Source organism: Primulina tabacum, chromosome 1 (assembly GCF_025594145.1).
Source record: "Primulina tabacum isolate GXHZ01 chromosome 1, ASM2559414v2, whole genome shotgun sequence".
Lineage (NCBI taxonomy): Eukaryota > Viridiplantae > Streptophyta > Magnoliopsida > Lamiales > Gesneriaceae > Primulina > Primulina tabacum.
Window position 1 is genome coordinate 57,675,127 of NC_134550.1, and position 21,559 is coordinate 57,696,685.

At 41.1% G+C, this 21,559-nt stretch overlaps 2 protein-coding genes across 2 annotated transcripts; one reads left to right on the forward strand and one right to left on the reverse strand.

Moving 5' to 3' along the window:
• Positions 1 to 1,270: 1,270 nt before the first annotated feature.
• Positions 1,271 to 18,936, forward strand: LOC142553917 (uncharacterized). The gene is made up of 2 exons (XM_075664463.1): positions 1,271 to 2,192; positions 16,006 to 18,936. The coding sequence occupies exon 2, from the start codon at positions 17,461 to 17,463 to the stop codon at positions 18,934 to 18,936; it is 1,476 nt and encodes a 491-aa protein (XP_075520578.1). The 5' UTR covers positions 1,271 to 2,192; positions 16,006 to 17,460.
• LOC142553909 (uncharacterized) lies at positions 3,605 to 8,407 on the reverse strand. The gene is made up of 2 exons (XM_075664450.1): positions 7,183 to 8,407; positions 3,605 to 6,828 (listed from the first exon to the last, which is right to left on the reverse strand). Exons 1-2 carry the CDS (start codon positions 8,192 to 8,194, stop codon positions 5,936 to 5,938), a joined length of 1,905 nt encoding a protein of 634 aa, XP_075520565.1. The 5' UTR covers positions 8,195 to 8,407; the 3' UTR covers positions 3,605 to 5,935.
• Positions 18,937 to 21,559: the final 2,623 nt, after the last annotated feature.

Genomic DNA, 21,559 nt, shown 5'->3' on the forward strand with positions numbered 1-21,559 from the left:
ATCAATGCTCGAGCTGGCACACCGGTCGATATGGGAATACACGTATGATAGCGTCGACGAAGCGCCATCAATCCCACATCTCATATCCAATCATATGGGGCCACAAATGTCTATGTTTTAAGGGTCATGTAATACCAAACATAGCATTGTGTTCAAAAACCCCGGAATCCAATCCAATCATATCAGGGTATCCAAGGATCATAGCTCAACGTGCATGTCATGTATCGATGTATGCATAAAATGATGTGTGTTAACAAAACATTTATTTTATACATCGATATTCAATTCTCCATGTCATGTATGCCACATTAATCAACAAGTAGGCATATAGACACATATTCTCAATCCAATCAATCAAATCAATCCAACATATATCATATAATACAGATACCTGTCGTATGTTACCCGGTCGCAACATATCTCAATTCTTTGTTCCAGTCGATGTAGCTTGAAGATATCAGTATAATACTTTATCTACATCAATAACATACTCATTTTAATCAATAACATACTCCAAAATCATTAATATGAGTTTCAAATATCATTTGAAACTTCAATAATTCATATCAAATTCAAATCATATCATAATTCAATTCCGACTTCGAATATGAGTTTCTTGTCGGTTATTCTACTACATATAAGAAATTCAACTTCAAATACATGCTATTCCAGCACTTTGATCTTTCAAGCTGCTGGAACTAGAAGAAAATTACCTCAGTTAGAAGCCCTCGACGCGAAGATCACAAATATATAATTTGTTTCGCGTTTAGACAGCGTTTCGAAGTCGATTCAGACGAAAGAAATCGAATTCTCTAACTTTCCCTCGAAGTTGCTGAAATGAAATGACGAAGGAAAAGAAGAAAGAAAGCATTCTTATCTTCCACCGCTTCGGCGCTCGGGCGGTAGAATTCTTGCGCCCGAGCGCGAGACATTCTGCCCCCGACTTTCAAATGCACCGCGCTCGGGCGGTCAAAAACTACCGCTCGGGCGCGGCATGTTCTGTCCAAAGACTCAAAATTTCTACATTGGCGCTCGGGCGGTCATTTTCTACCGCCCGGGCGCCACTCGTTCTGTACAATTATTTATTTTTGTACTATATTGGCGTCCGGCCTTTCCAATCGAGCTCTTACAATGTCAATTCATATACAATATTCATTTCTCAATTTCATTATCATAATATACATCAAATGTATAATCACATATCAAATTCATAAATTATCGATAATCACTTAAGATTTACGATAACACGATACACGGTCCTTACAAAAGTGCTTTTCTGAATGGTCTCTTACAAGAAGAAGTCTACGTCGAACAACCTCCAGGTTTTATCGATCATTTCTCACCTCATCATGTATTTAAATTACACAAAGCATTATATGGTCTAAAACAGGCACCTAGAGCATGGTATGACACTCTATCACAGTTTCTTATTGATCATGATTTTACCATTGGAGCAGTAGATAAAACTTTGTTTACTTTAGTCAAGAATAAGCATACTCTTTTAGTACAGATCTATGTTGATGATATCATTTTTGGGTCAACTAACCCCAAATTATGTGCAAAGTTTGGAAAATTGATGCAGGATAAATTCGAAATGAGTATGATGGGAGAATTAACATTCTTCTTAGGATTATAGATTAAGCAACTGGAAACTGGAATATTTATAAATCAAGCCAAGTACACCAAGGATCTTCTAAAAAAGTTCGGAATGGAAGCATGCTCTGCTGCTTCTACTCCAATGAGCTCATCTATTAAACTTGATAAAGATGAAAGTGGTATTCCAGTAGAGGTAACTCAGTATCGCGGTCTTATTGGTTCATTATTATATCTAACTGCCAGTAGACCAGATATCATGTTTGCTGTTTGTATTTGTGCTAGATTTCAATCTAACCCCAAACAATCTCATTATATTGCTGCTAAACGTATTTTGAAGTACTTGAAAGGAACTCAAAATGTCGGCTTATGGTATCCCAATGATTCATCGTTAAATCTTATTGGATATTCAGATGCTGATTATGCAAGTTGCAAACTAGACCGAAAAGCACAAGTGGTTTTTGTCAATTTCTTGGTGATAGGCTGATATCCTGGTTTAGCAAGAAGCAGACTTCCATAGCCACATCTACTGCAGAAGCAGAATATCTGGCTGCTGGAAGCTGCTGCTCTCAGATATTGTGGATTCAGCAACAGTTAATGTAACACCTCGACCCAATAGCAATAAAAACACAGCGGAATTTAAAATTTTCTTTCAAATGGAAGGAAGTTTCAAAATACATTTCTATAAAAATGTTTACATCAAAATCAATACATGATCATTTAAATGATATACAAAACTACAAAATATCATTCCTATGATCATGCTCCGAAAAGCCATCAAAAGATTTTCCTTCCAACATGGTATGCATATGACTCCGGCCTCAATCAACGTCCCGGCCCATCGCTCTTATCTGCATCACATGAATAACTGAAATGAGTATAAAACTCAGCAAGTGGAACTCTTACATAGCAATGACATAACATACTCTGAAAAACATAGCAGTACTCTGAAACATGAATAGCATAATAATAACATAACAATGAGATGGTATTTCTCTTTACTCTGGTTGGATTGATATCAATAGTATCTCTGGCTCTGGTGCTCGTATCCCTATCGATATAAACCGATAACTCTGAGGGATATAAGCATATGGTCGTTGACCAACTAATTGCATGCAATCTCTGACTATGTATCTATCAATCCATAAATCAATTTAAATTCTCTCTTTGGCATTTAAAAAAACACTTTGTAAACTCTTTTCTCTTGTATTCCCTTTTCAATAATTGAGACATAAACTGCCTCCAATATATATAACAAGTGTATCAATACATAAACATGAATCAAATGAAGGGAATAACACATTAAAACCATTGAAATACCATACATATATTATCATGTGAGCACAAAGGATGAAATTCCACTTACTACACTTGGAACACTTGAATCTAAGCTCTTGGTACACCACCTACAACAATAATCCATAAATAACACCATCATCAACTCAATAATCAAGAACCCATGCCAAATAATCCATAAAACCAACATAAACAACAAACCCATATCATCTCTCTTCCAAAACCAAGAAATAACAATACCAAAAGCTTACCTTAGCTTCCTAGCACCAAGAAGAACTTCGATCTTAACTCAAATCACCAACTAAAAGCTTGAATCGAAGATAGGAAGTGAAAGAAATAAGGAACCCTAGCCTTCCCAAGGAGAGAAATCCGAAAATGAGAGGTGAGAAATGAGAGAAATGGAGTCAACTCATCCAATTAAATCACTTAAAAACTCGAGCTGCGCGCGACCGCGGGTGCGCTCCTAACTCTACCGCGGGTGCGGTGTCTTCTCGGCATACCATTAAAAATCCATAAACGACGACCGCGGGTGCGGTACACTCCACACCGCGGGTGCGGTGTGGCTTCGACCAATCCATCAAAATTCTGAACAGTAGACCGCGGGGGCGCTGCTTGCACTACCGCGGGTGCGGTCTGGTCACGGCCAAGAAACATACCAACGCAACTAAAATCGATCCGAAACACTGAAACGAAACAACCAACACCAACTAACAACATCAAAACCACCAAGCAACTATAACCAATCATACTATAACCCATAAACACAACTCTTACATCTAAACCAAATAATCCAATAAACATACAAAACTTAAACCGTACCGTACACCGGGCTCGGCTATTACAATCTCCTCTCCTTATAGGAATTTCGTCCCCAAAATTGACGTCACTGCACAAACAACTCAGGATACTTCTCTCTCATCTCATCCTCTGGTTCCCACGTTGCCTCTTCAATCAAATGATTCCTCCAAAGGACTTTAACAATGCCGAACTCTTTGTTTCTCAATACTCTGACTTTGCGATCCAAAATCTGAATCGGAATCTCTTGGTAAGTCAAATTCGGCGTCAAATCCAATGGCTCGTGGCGAAGAACATGGGAAGGATTCGCAATATACTTCCTGAGCATCGACACATGAAAAACATTGTGAACTCTGTCAAGATCTGGCGGTAGGGCTAATCTGTAGGCTCGATCACCAACTCTGTCCAATATCTCAAATGGACCAATAAACCTCGGGCTCAACTTACCCTTCTTGCCAAATCGCATCACACCCTTGAGAGGTGCTATCTTCAGGAACACATGGTTGCCAACCTCAAACTGCAAAGGCCTACGACGAACATCTGCATAGCTCTTCTGTCTCGACTGTGCTGTCTTCATCCTCTCACGGATAACAGCAACAACATCAGCAGTCTGTTGGACCAACTCTGGACCCAACATCTTCCTCTCACCAATCTCGTCCCAAAACAAGGGCGATCTACACTTCCTGCCATAAAGTGCTTCATACAGTGCCATGCCAATCGTCGCTTGGTAGCTATTGTTGTACGTGAACTCAACAAGAGGCAACTTAGAGTCCCAGCTACCAGGATAATCAATAGTACAAGCTCTGAGCATATCCTCTAGAATCTGAATGACTCTCTCTGACTGACCGTCGCTCTGAGGGTGATAAGCTGTATTGAAAGCTAACCGCGAACCCATAGCTCTGTGCAAACTCTTCCAAAACTCTGAAGTAAATCTAGGGTCACGATCAGACATGATCGACACTGGAACACCATGAAGTCTAACAATCTCTGCTATGTAATCCTCGGCATACTGGTTCATGGAATACGTCGTCTTGACTGGGAGAAAATGCGCTGACTTGGTCAATCGATCAACGATAACCCAAATGGAATTAAAACCTTTCTGCGTCCTAGGAAGACCAGTCACGAAATCCATCGTAATATGCTCCCATTTCCACTGAGGAATCGGCAATGATAACAATGTCCCAGCAGGTCTCTGGTGCTCGATCTTCACCTGCTGACAAGTTAGGCACTGAGAAATAAACACGGCAATATCTTTCTTCATACCTGGCCACCAATAGAGTCTACGAAGATCCTGATACATCTTGGTACTGCCTGGATGTATCGAATACGGCGCGGTATGTGCCTCTGTCAAAATGTCTCGCCGAATATCATCACCAACAGGAACACAAATACGGCCTCTGAAAGTCACCAAACCATCTCCATTCGAACCAAACTCTGAGTTACCTCTCTCCTCTGCTCTAGCTCTCAACTCTGTCAACTGAACATCATCAGTCTGCTCTCTACGGATCCTGTCCGTCAATGTAGCCCGAATGACCAACGCTGAAAAGCGAGCAATGGTCCCCGGAACCACGAAAGCAATCTCCTCTCTCTGCAAGTCCATCAACAATGGTTTCTGAATCAAAGAACTCAAGGAAGAACTCGACTTACGACTCAAAGCATCCGCTACAACATTCGCTTTCCCTGGGTGGTAACTGATCGTCACATCATAATCTTTGACAAGCTCTAACCACCTCCTCTGTCGCATATTGAGCTCTTTCTGAGAAAACAGATACTTCAAACTCTTGTGGTCTGTGAAAATTTCACACTTTTCGCCATATAAGTAATGTCTCCAAATTTTCAGGGCGAAAACCACAGCTGCCAGCTCCAAATCATGCGTCGGATAATTCTTCTCATAATCTTTCAACTGGCGAGAAGCATAGGCGATAACCTTACCTCGCTGCATCAACACTGCACCGAGACCCTTCTTCGACGCATCGGTAAAGACAACAAAATCTTCTGAACCACTGGGCAATGCAAGAACAGGAGCTGTCGTCAACTTATCCTTCAACTCTTGAAATCCACTCTGGCAATCATTGGACCACTCGAACTTCACAGACTTCCTTGTCAGATTGGTCAATGGCAAGGCAATCTTGGAGAAATCTGAAATAAAGCGACGATAATAACCAGCCAAACCAAGGAAACTGCGTACCTCAGAAACAGTGGTAGGAATACGCCACTTCTGAATCGCCTCTATCTTCACTGGATCAACAGCTTAACCATCCTTCGAAACGACATGGCCTAGAAAAGAAATCTGATCCAACAAAAACTCACACTTCTTCAACTTAGCATACAGCCTCTTCTCTCTTAACAACTGAAGGACAAATCTGAGGTGCTCTGAGTGAAGCTCTCGGGTCTTGGAATAGATCAAGATATCATCGATGAAGACAATGACGAAGCTATCCAAATAAGGCTTAAACACTCGATTCATCAAATCCATAAAGACTGAAGGAGCATTGGTCAGACCAAAAGACATCACAAGAAACTCATAGTGACCATACCTGGTCTGGAACGCCGTCTTAGGGATATCTGACTCCCTAACCTTCAACTGATAGTAGCCAGACCGAAGATCAATCTTCGAAAATACAGTAGCCCCATGCAGCTGATCAAACAAATCATCTATCCGTGGCAACGGATACTTATTCTTGATAGTCACTTTGTTGAGCTCCCTGTAACCAATACACAGCCGCAAAGACCTATCTTTCTTCTTGACGAAAAGAACCGGAGCTCCCCAAGGCGAAGAACTCGGACGAATGAAACCTTTATCCAATAGATCCTGCAACTGCGTCTTCAACTCTTTCATCTCGGTAGGGGCCATCCTATACGGAGCCTTAGAAATAGGAACCGTACCTGGAACCAAATCAATCACAAACTCCACATCTCTGTCCGGCGGCAAACCCGGCACATCATCCTCAAAAACATCAGCGAAATCTCTCACCACATCAATATCATCAATATTCAACTTCACAATATTATCCACATCCACAATAGAAGCCAGAAATCCATCACAACCTCTACACAATAATCTCTCAGCCTCAAGACAAGAAATAATAGGAAGGACCAGCGAAGTACCTGCACTGGCGAGCATACCTTCCCTATTGCCATTATCTGCAAATGATACCGTCTTAGCAACACAATCAATCACTGCACGGTAGGTTGATAGCCAATCCATGCCAAGAATAACGTCAAAGGCAACCATCGGGATAACAATCAAATCAGCAAAGACCTCTCGCTCATCTATACGCACAGAACACGCATACACAATAGACGTCGGGCACAATACATCCCCCGAAGGCAAAACAACATTGAACTGGAGGGGAAGAACAGAAGGAACTATACCCAAAGATCTCAAAAATAATTCAGACATAAAAGAATGAGTAGCACCAGTATCAATCAATGTCGTAGCTACTCTGCCTGAAATTAAAATAGCGCTAGAGATCACAGAAGAATCATGATTTATACCTTCCTTAGTCATCGTAAAGATACGACCCTGCACCTTCTCTTGGCTAGCACCTCTTGGACAGTCTTTGGCAATGTGGCCTGCCGTGCCACAACGATAACAAGAATGAGTGCCAAATCTGCACTCTCCCCGATGATGTCTACCGCATTTGGGACACAATGGCTTCTCAGGATCAGATGGGACTGTCGGTGGTCGAGGACTCGGCTCCATTTTGCCTTTCCCCTTGAATCGATCCTTGCCTCGCTGACTCGAACTCTGACCCCTCTGAGCAATGGCCTGGTGCCTCGCTTGCCTCTCCCTGGCAATGTCTTTCTCGTCCTGCTCGGCCAACAAAGCCTTAGACACAATCTCTTTGAAAGTCACAGCTTTGGACATGTTGATATCTCTTCTAATCTCAGCTCTAAGGCCTCTGATGAAATGAGCACCTTTGTCCTTGTCGTTGGAAGCAATGTACGGAGCAAACAAACAACCCTCCTCGAACTTCAGAATATACTCGTCCACATTCATGCTCCCCTGTCGAAGCTCCAAGAACTCCGTCACTTTCCTCGCTCGAAGTGCATCGGGAAAGTACTTGTCGTAGAAAAGATCAGTAAACTCTTGCCACTTAAGTGCTGGAACATCAACACCAACTTTGGTTGCATTCCACCATATGCGTGCAGCCTTGACTAACATGAAAACTGCACAACTGATTCTGTCTTTATCTTCGTAGTTGAGATGATCGAAGATCGCCTCAAGAGCCTTGATCCACTCCACGGCAACTAAAGGATCGGTGCTCCCTGCATACTCTGGCGGATCCATCCTCTTGAAAACAGAAAAGATGTCATCAGTACCAACAACTTGAGCAACTTGGCCTCTCACTTGCCCTCTACCTTGGCCTGCTCCTTGCAATCGAAGCAACTGCTGGATCTGCTCACTATGGACCTTAGCCTGCTCTTTCAACAACTTGCCGAACTCGTCGACAACTCTAGAAGAAAAACTATCCTCACCCTCTACTGCTTTCCTCTTAGGTGGCATACTCTACAATGTGCTCACAAAATACCAATCAATAGATAACAATGAATAGATGCAAAAGAAAACATACCCGGACAGTTGAAAGTAGACGAAGTCATATGCATTGGTCCGAAGAACGGTGCTCTGATACCACTAAATGTAACACCTCGACCCAATATCAATAAAAACACAGCGGAATTTAAAATTTTCTTTCAAATGGAAGGAAGTTTCAAAATACATTTCTATAAAAATGTTTACATCAAAATCAATACATGATCATTTAAATGATATACAAAAATACAAAATATCATTCCTATGATCATGCTCCGAAAAGCCATCAAAAGATTTTCCTTCCAACATGGTATGCATATGACTCCGGCCTCAATCAACGTCCCGGCCCATCGCTCTTATCTGCATCACATGAATAACTGAAATGAGTATAAAACTCAGCAAGTGGAACTCTTACATAGCAATGACATAACATACTCTGAAAAACATAGCTTTGAAATCATAAAATACCATCAACTCTGAAACATGAATATCATAATAATAGCATAACAATGAGATGATATTTCTCTTTACTCTGGTTGGATTGATATCAATAGTATCTCTGGCTCTGGTGCTCGTATCCCTATCGATATAAACCGATAACTCTGAGGGATATAAGCCTATGGTCGTTGATCAACTAATTGCATGCAATCTCTGACTATGTATCTATCAATCCATAAATCAATTTAAATTCTATCTTTGGCATTTAAACAAACACTTTGTAAACTCTTTTCTCTTGTGTTCCCTTTTCAATAATTGAGACATAAAATGCCTCCAATATATATAACAAGTGTATCAATACATAAACATGAATCAAATGAAGGGAATAACACATTAAAACCATTGAAATACCATACATATATTATCATGTGAGCACAAAGGATGAAATTCCACTTACTACACTTGGAACACTTGAATCTAAGCTCTTGGTACACCACCTACAACAATAATCCATAAATAACACCATCATCAACTCAATAATCAAGAACTCATGCCAAATAATCCATAAAACCAACATAAACAACAAACCCATATCATCTCTCTTCCAAAACCAAGAAATAACAACACCAAAAGCTTACCTTAGCTTCCTAGCACCAAGAAGAACTTCGATCTTAACTCAAATCACCAACTAAAAGCTTGAATCGAAGATAGGAAGTGAAAGAAATAAGGAACCCTAGCCTTCCCAAGGAGAGAAATCCGAAAATGAGAGGTGAGAAATGAGAGAAATGGAGTCAACTCATCCAATTAAATCACTTAAAAACTCGAGCTGCGCGCGACCGCGGGTGCGCTCCTAACTCTACCGCGGGTGCGGTGTCTTCTCGGCATACCACTACAAATCATTAAACGACGACCGCGGGTGCGGTGTGGCTTCGACCAATCCATCAAAATTCTGAACAGTAGACCGCGGGTGCGGTCTGGTCACGGCCAAGAAACATACCAACGCAACTAAAATCAATCCGAAACACTGAAACGAAACAACCAACACCAACTAACAACATCAAAACCACCAAGCAACTATAACCAATCATACTATAACCCATAAACACAACTCTTACATCTAAACCAAATAATCCAATAAACATACAAAACTTAAACCGTACCGTACACCGAGCTCGGCTATTACAATCTCCTCTCCTTAGAGGAATTTCGTCCCCAAAATTGACGTCACTGCACAAACAACTCAGGATACTTCTCTCTCATCTCATCCTCTGGTTCCCACGTTGCCTCTTCAATCAAATGATTCCTCCAATGGACTTTAACAATGCCGAACTCTTTGTTTCTCAATACTCTGACTTTGCGATCCAAAATCTGAATCGGAATCTCTTGGTAAGTCAAATTCGACGTCAAATCCAATGGCTTGTGGCGAAGAACATGGGAAGGATTCGCAATATACTTCCTGAGCATCGACACATGAAAAACATTGTGAACTCTTTCAAGATCTGGCGGTAGGGCTAATCTGTAGGCTCGATCACCAACTCTGTCCAATATCTCAAATGGACCAATAAACCTCGGGCTCAACTTACCCTTCTTGCCAAATCGCATCACACCCTTGAGATGTGCTATCTTCAGGAACACATGGTTGCCAACCTCAAACTGCAAAGGCCTACGACGAACATCTGCATAGCTCTTCTGTCTCGACTGTGCTGTCTTCATCCTCTCACGGATAACAGCAACAACATCAGCAGTCTGTTGGACCAACTCTGGACCCAACATCTTCCTCTCACCAATCTCGTCCCAAAACAAGGGCGATCTACACTTCCTGCCATAAAGTGCTTCATACGGTGCCATGCCAATCGTCGCTTGGTAGCTATTGTTGTACGTGAACTCAACAAGAGGCAACTTAGAGTCCCAGCTACCAGGATAATCAATAGTACAAGCTCTGAGCATATCCTCTAGAATCTGAATGACTCTCTCTGACTGACCGTCGCTCTGAGGGTGATAAGCTGTACTGAAAGCTAACCGCGAACCCATAGCTCTGTGCAAACTCTTCCAAAACTCTGAAGTAAATCTAGGGTCACGATCAGACATGATCGACACTGGAACACCATGAAGTCTAACAATCTCTGCTATGTAATCCTCGGCATACTGGTTCATGGAATACGTCGTCTTGACTGGGAGAAAATGCGCTGACTTGGTCAATCGATCAACGATAACCCAAATGGAATTAAGACCTTTCTGCGTCCTAGGAAGACCAGTCACGAAATCCATCGTAATATGCTCCCATTTCCACTGAGGAATCGGCAATGATAACAATGTCCCAGCAGGTCTCTGGTGCTCGATCTTCACCTGCTGACAAGTTAGGCACTGAGAAATAAACACGGCAATATCTTTCTTCATACCTGGCCACCAATAGAGTCTACGAAGATCCTGATACATCTTGGTACTGCCTGGATGTATCGAATACGGCGCGGTATGTGCCTCTGTCAAAATGTCTCGCCGAATATCATCACCAACAGGAACACAAATACGGCCTCTGAAAGTCACCAAACCATCTCCATTCGAACCAAACTCTGAGTTACCTCTCTCCTCTGCTCTAGCTCTCAACTCTGTCAACTGAACATCATCAGTCTGCTCTCTACGGATCCTGTCCGTCAATGTAGCCCGAATGACCAACGCTGAAAAGCGAGCAATGGTCCCCGGAACCACGAAAGCAATCTCCTCTCTCTGCAAGTCCATCAACAATGGTTTCTGAATCAAAGAACTCAAGGAAGAACTCGACTTACGACTCAAAGCATCCGCTACAACATTCGCTTTCCCTGGGTGGTAACTGATCGTCACATCATAATCTTTGACAAGCTCTAACCACCTCCTCTGTCGCATATTGAGCTCTTTCTGAGAAAACAGATACTTCAAACTCTTGTGGTCTGTGAAAATTTCACACTTTTCGCCATATAAGTAATGTCTCCAAATTTTCAGGGCGAAAACCACAGCTGCCAGCTCCAAATCATGCGTCGGATAATTCTTCTCATAATCTTTCAACTGGCGAGAAGCATAGGCGATAACCTTACCTCGCTGCATCAACACTGCACCGAGACCCTTCTTCGACGCATCGGTAAAGACAACAAAATCTTCTGAACCACTGGGCAATGCAAGAACAGGAGCTGTCGTCAACTTATCCTTCAACTCTTGAAATCCACTCTGGCAATCATTGGACCACTCGAACTTCACAGACTTCCTTGTCAGATTGGTCAATGGCAAGGCAATCTTGGAGAAATCTGAAATAAAGCGACGATAATAACCAGCCAAACCAAGGAAACTGCGTACCTCAGAAACAGTGGTAGGAATACGCCACTTCTGAATCGCCTCTATCTTCACTGGATCAACAGCTTAACCATCCTTCAAAACGACATGGCCTAGAAAAGAAATCTGATCCAACAAAAACTCACACTTCTTCAACTTAGCATACAGCCTCTTCTCTCTTAACAACTGAAGGACAAATCTGAGGTGCTCTGAGTGAAGCTCTCGGGTCTTGGAATAGATCAAGATATCATCGATGAAGACAATGACGAAGCTATCCAAATAAGGCTTAAACACTCGATTCATCAAATCCATAAAGACTGAAGGAGCATTGGTCAGACCAAAAGACATCACAAGAAACTCATAGTGACCATACCTGGTCTGGAACGCCGTCTTAGGGATATCTGACTCCCTAACCTTCAACTGATAGTAGCCAGACCGAAGATCAATCTTCGAAAATACAGTAGCCCCATGTAGCTGATCAAACAAATCATCTATCCGTGGCAACGGATACTTATTCTTGATAGTCACTTTGTTGAGCTCCCTGTAACCAATACACAGCCGCAAAGACCTATCTTTCTTCTTGACGAAAAGAACCGGAGCTCCCCAAGGCGAAGAACTCGGACGAATGAAACCTTTATCCAATAGATCCTGCAACTGCGTCTTCAACTCTTTCATCTCGGTAGGGGCCATCCTATACGGAGCCTTAGAAATAGGAACCGTACCTGGAACCAAATCAATCACAAACTCCACATCTCTGTCCGGCGGCAAACCCGGCACATCATCCTCAAAAACATCAGCGAAATCTCTCACCACATCAATATCATCAATATTCAACTTCACAATATTATCCACATCCACAATAGAAGCCAGAAATCCATCACAACCTCTACACAATAATCTCTCAGCCTCAAGACAAGAAATAATAGGAAGGACCAGCGAAGTACCTGCACTGGCGAGCATACCTTCCCTATTGCCATTATCTGCAAATGATACCGTCTTAGCAACACAATCAATCACTGCACGGTAGGTTGATAGCCAATCCATGCCAAGAATAACGTCAAAGGCAACCATCGGGATAACAATCAAATCAGCAAAGACCTCTCGCTCATCTATACGCACAGAACACGCATACACAATAGACGTCGGGCACAATACATCCCCCGAAGGCAAAACAACATTGAACTGGAGGGGAAGAACAGAAGGAACTATACCCAAAGATCTCAAAAATAATTCAGACATAAAAGAATGAGTAGCACCAGTATCAATCAATGTCGTAGCTACTCTGCCTGAAATTAAAATAGCGCTAGAGATCACAGAAGAATCATGATTTATACCTTCCTTAGTCATCGTAAAGATACGACCCTGCACCTTCTCTTGGCTAGCACCTCTTGGACAGTCTTTGGCAATGTGGCCTGCCGTGCCACAACGATAACAAGAATGAGTGCCAAATCTGCACTCTCCCCGATGATGTCTACCGCATTTGGGACACAATGGCTTCTCAGGATCAGATGGGACTGTCGGTGGTCGAGGACTCGGCTCCATTTTGCCTTTCCCCTTGAATCGATCCTTGCCTCGCTGACTCGAACTCTGACCCCTCTGAGCAATGGCCTGGTGCCTCGCTTGCCTCTCCCTGGCAATGTCTTTCTCGTCCTGCTCGGCCAACAAAGCCTTAGACACAATCTCTTTGAAAGTCACAGCTTTGGACATGTTGATATCTCTTCTAATCTCAGCTCTAAGGCCTCTGATGAAATGAGCACCTTTGTCCTTGTCGTTGGAAGCAATGTACGGAGCAAACAAACAACCCTCCTCGAACTTCAGAATATACTCGTCCACATTCATGCTCCCCTGTCGAAGCTCCAAGAACTCCGTCACTTTCCTCGCTCGAAGTGCATCGGGAAAGTACTTGTCGTAGAAAAGATCAGTAAACTCTTGCCACTTAAGTGCTGGAACATCAACACCAACTTTGGTTGCATTCCACCATATGCGTGCAGCCTTGACTAACATGAAAACTGCACAACTGATTCTGTCTTTATCTTCGTAGTTGAGATGATCGAAGATCGCCTCAAGAGCCTTGATCCACTCCACGGCAACTAAAGGATCGGTGCTCCCTGCATACTCTGGCGGATCCATCCTCTTGAAAACAGAAAAGATGTCATCAGTACCAACAACTTGAGCAACTTGGCCTCTCACTTGCCCTCTACCTTGGCCTGCTCCTTGCAATCGAAGCAACTGCTGGATCTGCTCACTATGGACCTTAGCCTGCTCTTTCAACAACTTGCCGAACTCGTCGACAACTCTAGAAGAAGAACTATCCTCACCCTCTACTGCTTTCCTCTTAGGTGGCATACTCTACAATGTGCTCACAAAATACCAATCAATAGATAACAATGAATAGATGCAAAAGAAAACATACCCGGACAGTTGAAAGTAGACGAAGTCATATGCATTGGTCCGAAGAACGGTGCTCTGATACCACTAAATGTAACACCTCGACCCAATATCAATAAAAACACAGCGGAATTTAAAATTTTCTTTCAAATGGAAGGAAGTTTCAAAATACATTTCTATAAAAATGTTTACATCAAAATCAATACATGATCATTTAAATGATATACAAAAATACAAAATATCATTCCTATGATCATGCTCCGAAAAGCCATCAAAAGATTTTCCTTCCAACATGGTATGCATATGACTCCGGCCTCAATCAACGTCCCGGCCCATCGCTCTTATCTGCATCACATGAATAACTGAAATGAGTATAAAACTCAGCAAGTGGAACTCTTACATAGCAATGACATAACATACTCTGAAAAACATAGCTTTGAAATCATAAAATACCATCAACTCTGAAACATGAATAGCATAATAATAGCATAACAATGAGATGGTATTTTTCTTTACTCTGGTTGGATTGATATCAATAGTATCTCTGGCTCTGGTGCTCGTATCCCTATCGATATAAACCGATAACTCTGAGGGATATAAGCCTATGGTCGTTGATCAACTAATTGCATGCAATCTCTGACTATGTATCTATCAATCCATAAATCAATTTAAATTCTATCTTTGGCATTTAAACAAACACTTTGTAAACTCTTTTCTCTTGTGTTCCCTTTTCAATAATTGAGACATAAAATGCCTCCAATATATATAACAAGTGTATCAATACATAAACATGAATCAAATGAAGGGAATAACACATTAAAACCATTGAAATACCATACATATATTATCATGTGAGCACAAAGGATGAAATTCCACTTACTACACTTGGAACACTTGAATCTAAGCTCTTGGTACACCACCTACAACAATAATCCATAAATAACACCATCATCAACTCAATAATCAAGAACCCATGCCAAATAATCCATAAAACCAACATAAACAACAAACCCATATCATCTCTCTTCCAAAACCAAGAAATAACAACACCAAAAGCTTACCTTAGCTTCCTAGCACCAAGAAGAACTTCGATCTTAACTCAATCACCAACTAAAAGCTTGAATCGAAGATAGGAAGTGAAAGAAATAAGGAACCCTAGCCTTCCCAAGGAGAGAAATCCGAAAATGAGAGGTGAGAAATGAGAGAAATGGAGTCAACTCATCCAATTAAATCACTTAAAAACTCGAGCTGCGCGCGACCACGGGTGCGCTCCTAACTCTACCGCGGGTGCGGTGTCCTCTCGGCATACCACTAAAAATCCATAAACGACGACCGCGGGTGCGGTACACTCCACACCGCGGGTGCGGTGTGGCTTCGACCAATCCATCAAAATTCTGAACAGTAGACCGCGGGGGCGCTGCTTGCACTACCGCGGGTGCGGTCTGGTCACGGCCAAGAAACATACCAACGCAACTAAAATCGATCCGAAACACTGAAACGAAACAACCAACACCAACTAACAACATCAAAACCACCAAGCAACTATAACCAATCATACTATAACCCATAAACACAACTCTTACATCTAAACCAAATAATCCAATAAACATACAAAACTTAAACCGTACCGTACACCGGGCTCGGCTATTACAGTTAAGAGACTATGGGATTCAAGCCTCCGAATCACCTATATTCTGTGATAATACCAGTGCAATTGCAATCACACAAAATCCAGTACTTCATTCCAGAACGAAGCACATTGACATCAGACATCACTTCATTAGAGATCATGTGCAGAAGAAGAACATTCTTCTGGAATACGTTTCTACTTATCAACATACAGCAGATATCTTCACAAAACCCTTACCAGAAAATAAGTTTTCTTACTTTCGCAACTCTCTTGGTTTGATAGATTTAACTTGATTATTTTCTGTTATCTTGGTTAATTTTTATTCTTACTCGATTATTTATCGTATTGAACTAACAGTAAGTTATTTGCAGAAAAGCAGAAGGGAAAAGTCAAATACGTAAACTGGAACTTTATTAGAAACCATTTCAGTACATTACACGATGCAAAAATAAAAGCACTAGATCTACAAATGCTATTTAACCAGAAGCGTTACATTTAGCTTTTGTCTTCAGTAATATGAGCTCTCTGCAATTTGCTTGCAAAGTACTTCAACATGAACAAGAGACTCCAGCAAGCTCAAGGCCTAAAAAGAATCTAGCAAGCTTGGGTCTTGTCAGCACTAATGTATTTTTAGATGCCTTACAGGGCATCATAGATGATTTCAGCATCATCAATCCACCAGCACTCTCTTATTGCATTAGCATGCTTCTGGAAGGAATCGATGCTACATTTCAATATCAATCGAAGCAACAGATTTGCTTGACTGTGGACATTACAACTCCAGGAGTGTGTTTCAAGGATCATTACGTAAAGAATGATATTCTCAAGCTTCCTTCTGAACATTTCTTCGGCTCCTGGATCAAACTCTAACTTATTTTTAACTTGAGTTTTCATTTTAGATTGTGTATGTTTTATCTCGTTCAAGTTGTGCAGGTATTTATAGAAGAAACAAAGACCCTTGCGACTGTTCATTTCGACGGTTCAGATTGAAAGATTGCCAAGAGTCATTTGTCGCAATTATGACCACTTATTAATTGCATTTACCGAGGGGGAACAGTATCTTAGTCAGACTAAGAGTTTGACACCTTTTCAGAAAACAGATAGAATGTTTGTCTTTTCGATAAAACTACAAGTCTGCTGGTTTTTGTCAAAGTGCTCAAATATTTCAGCACCTTGAAACTTCCAGCAGACGTTATCATAAAACGACAAATCCTCTTCTGATTTCTTTAGTAACCGTCTGGACAGCCCGCCTTTTTCAAATTTTCAAAATCATTCGTATATCTGACAGTTTCTGCAAAACTTTTCAAACACTCAACCAAAAAAATACTGACACGTGTCTTTATGTTTACTTGACGGCTGTATATTTATCTCAAATTTAACCTTTTCACCTTTACTGTTTCATAACTATCGTTATTCAGCTACTGATTTCTCTCTATCATCTCTAACTACTGCAAATTATATCTACTTCTATCCTCATACAGAAATGGCTGGAGCATACACTCTTAACGCTTATCAAGTAAATTTTGCTTCTGTTCTTAACATCAAGGATGAGAATCTCGTTAAAATGTTTCAAGACATTGAGAAATCGGGACTCAGAAAATTCCTGGAAGCACCAGCCGTAATTTACAAAAATGCTCTCCTGGATTTTTACGCTAAAGCGACAGTACATGAAGGAAAGATTGTTCATTCTCAAGGAGATGCATCCATCTCTATTGATGCCGCACTTCTAGGAGCGACCTTCCTTCTTCCACTCTCAGGTACTTCTGAACTATCTGATATTTCCAAGATAGATAGGTCTGTTGCGCTTAGCTCGTTCTCAGCCTCTGGAGAAGAAGTGTCTCCCTCTTGTCACAAGAAATTACTCAAAATGGAATATCAAATTCTGGCCGATATTGTGGCAAAAGCCATTTTGATCAAAGCTGGCACCTTCGACAAGTTGACGAAGGAGAAGGTTCAAGTGATGATTGCCATCACTAAGGGAATCAAAGTGGACTGGAGTCATTTTCTCTTTAGGATTATGAAGGATATGGTTGTCAGGAAAAGTTCTGGATTCGCTGTTCAAATCAGCGCAATGCTCAAGGATGCTGGTTTCGCCTCTACCAGTGATCAAGATGCTACTTCAGTAACCATGATTGATGCTGCGAACGTACTTGCTTTAAGGCCTAAGCCAACCGTGGCGGAGTTTGTCGCCTTGAAAAAGGAAATTGGAGAAACTGCTTCTGAGGTTCAAAAACCTCAAAGGAAAATTTCAAAGAAAAGAGTGATCATTTCGACTGATTCGGATAAAACAGCATCAGAAGAGTCTGCTGCTGATGTTCAACCACCCATACCAACCCCAGCCAAGAAGAAACCTCGCACCATTCTTAAGATCAAGAAGACAACAGCACTGTCTGAGATTGAGAAAGTACCTATCAGACAGATATTTCCAGAAGTGGTTCCTTCTGTTCGATCCATTACTTCTGCGACTGCACAAGCTACTGCATCTATTCTAGCACCACCTACTGCTTTTGTTTTCAAGCCATCATCTGGAATAGTGATTCGAGAATCAACTAGTGGGTCCTCTGCTTTCCGACCCATCGTGCCTATTTCTTCATCTGATAAATGCAAAGGAAAAATGGTCGAAGAACCACCAATTTTTGGACACAAAACAACTGTAACCACCGGCGTTGATCTTCATCTTGCAGAAATTGAAACCTCCGCAAATGATGATATGAATTTTTTTGATGAGTGGCACTCAGTTCGTCTTTTCCATTCTTTTGCTTACTTTAAGACAAAAGGGAACTATGCCAAAATGATGAATGCAGAGAAGAGAATTTTTCAGCTTGCAAAAATGGAAAATATCATCGAGGCCTTGCGCAGAAGGAGTTTCATCCTCGATCAGCTGAAATGTCAGAAGCTAGAATCGGTTCTGAAAGTTCTTGAATCGAATTTTGATCCTAGTGTTCCTACTGCTGTTTAGGATCAAAATGTTATTGTGATTCTATCTGACAGGTTAAAACAGATGCGTGAGCAACTTCTTGCTCAAGAACAAGGCTTTGGCGAGCCTATTGTTTATCACATTGGCCTTGTTCCAGACTTCCAACAGGTTCAGACAGTTGAGGAAAGGAATACAGCCTCACCAAAGGCTTCTGCTCTCAGTACTCCTGCTTCTCCAACAAGGCCCATTCCGTCCTCGTCGCTATTATCTGTACAAGAACTGGCTTCGGTTGAAGAAGTCATTGAGTCGATTGTTCCAACAGTCTCTACTACTCTGGAAGTAGCACCGGCTACTTCATTGCCACCTTCTGCTTCTCCGACCCCAGTGCAACATATAGCAGAACCAGATGCTACTTCTTTATTGCCAAATTTAGAGATATTTTCTGCTGCTCATCAAGCAGAAATGCACATTCTTTTGGATCAGCCTTCTGCACCTTCTACTGAAGAACCATCAGACTCACAGGCTGTTATTGCACCAACGGAAGAAATTTTGGCCTCTGACTTGGCCGTTCCCACTGAAGAAATTTTTCTTCCACTGGTTGCTGCTGAACCTACTGTTTCTACAATTCCAAAAGAAAGCACAGCAGACCCTGGTCCTTCTACTACTTTGGTGGATACTAATCTTGTCTCTACTGCATTGACTACCTCTCATGATGTTTCAACTCAGATGAACTCTCGTCTTATTGAGTTTCAGCAACACATGCTTAAGCGAACTCCATCCCCAGAATCAGATACATTCAACTTGGAATTTCAGATTGAGTCTCTGCAACGGGAACTCAACAACGTGTCTGACTTAGTGAAACGAATGTCCTGTGAAAACATTTCAGAATTCACTGGCGCTCAAGATTTCAGAGAACGCATGGGGAAACATATTTATAACACGACGGAAAACATGGAGAGAATGCATGCTGAAGCCATCGTTTTCAGACAGGCTATAGCGAGAAATCACAGCAATATCATTCTTGCTCAAACTGATATACTCAACCGAATCACTGAGCATGATGATCTCTTCCGATCACTTTCTACTTCCGTGGAACTTCTGGATGCCAAGATTGACTCTCAAAATCAATCTATCACTACACTGGATAATCGCATCTCTGCTCAAACTCCGTATCTGGAGATGCTAACCGATGGCATTCAAAACATATCCGGAAGACTGAATGACCTCTTTGCCCATGTAGTTGCGGCTGATGCCAAAAAGGGGGAAGATAGAGGAGATCCAGCAGGAGCTAGACAATCAGAAGATGAAGCTGAACCTTCAAACAGAAGACTTCAAGAACCTCAGAATGAAGAAGTCATCTACAGGGATATTGAAACTGATTGATCATTTTCTTTGATACTTTATTGACATTATCCTTTTGTTTAAATGATTATCTGCTTTATTTAACGACTTTCTACTGTTTAGGTTTTGGCATCACCACAAAGGGGGAAATTGTTAGACATGAATTTTATTGTGGCGATGATAAACTAAAACCAGCAGACCAGAACAGTAGACTAACTTATCAGAAGCTACTGGTCTAATAAAACTAAACCAGTAGAAAGGATAGTAATACAAAACCAGTAGAGGACGTTTCCTAACGTTGCTACCTTTATTGTTACCGTTAAAGAGTTCCTAGTACTAGTATTAATTGCAGCATTAAATACTATACGGAGTCATTTAATGCATTTTACCCAATTAAGTATAAAACAAGACTGATTGTTTTATAGCTTTTCTGCAGGAACTTCTTTTGGTAATAAAGCTGATTGTATCAGTTATCTGGAGACATTCTCTGATTGTGAACGTTGAACTTAGTCGATTATATATACTTGGATCAAATCCTTATACGACACGACACTTTGCATAATATCATCTTTCAAGGAACAAAGCTATTTTCTCTCATCAGACAAATCTCGAAATTCCTTGAGTACTTAAAGTTCAACACAAAGAAAAGTAGCACACGCTTCATAGCTAATATCTGATCTTTCGAAGATCATCTTGTGCTACTGATTCTTACACTCTTCACAATCTTTACATCACTTATACTTTATCAGGAAGAGTTTGTAATCTGAAAAGAGTCTTTTCAGAACTTTGTGTTTCGCATTTTTTGTGAGTTGAGAAACTAAGAGTTTCAGTAGGCCGAGGTATAAGTTCTTCTGAAGTGGGTGTGTACAAGAGTTGTACTGTAATATCCAAAGTCTTTTAGTTATACCTTCTGGAAACAGGAGAAGGGGAGACGTAGAAGAGTTTATCTTCGAACTTCCATAAACAACTGCTGCCTACTGTTTTATTGTCTTTCAACTACTTCATCAGATTGTTTCCGCACGTTTTATTGTAATCAGGTGAAAGTATACGCACAAGATAAACTACTATCCCTAACAGGATTTTAGTACCTCATCAGAAAAGAAAGAAAAACGAGTAGAGTTTATTCACCCCCCCTCTAAACTCAACTTCGATCCTCAACAAAAATAATTATAATATATAAACATTAACTATAAATAAACCAATTTATAAAAAAATTAAAAATAATAAATAAACTAAAAATAATATATTCATAATCTACGAGTTTTGAAAATACAAAATTCCTTTAATAATAAAAGTTTATATACATGCCTCGATTAAAATTTTT

Excerpts from the sequence above, each read along its gene's own strand:
- LOC142553917 (XM_075664463.1), top strand. The coding sequence starts at position 17,461 with ATGGCTGGAGCATACACTCTTAACGCTTATCAAGTAAATTTTGCTTCT.
- LOC142553909 (XM_075664450.1), bottom strand. The coding sequence starts at position 8,194 with ATGCCACCTAAGAGGAAAGCAGTAGAGGGTGAGGATAGTTTTTCTTCT. Across the intron at positions 6,829-7,182 it reads CTTTACGATGACTAAGGAAG|ATAATGGCAATAGGGAAGGT; the intron begins GTATAAATCATG and ends TATCATTTGCAG.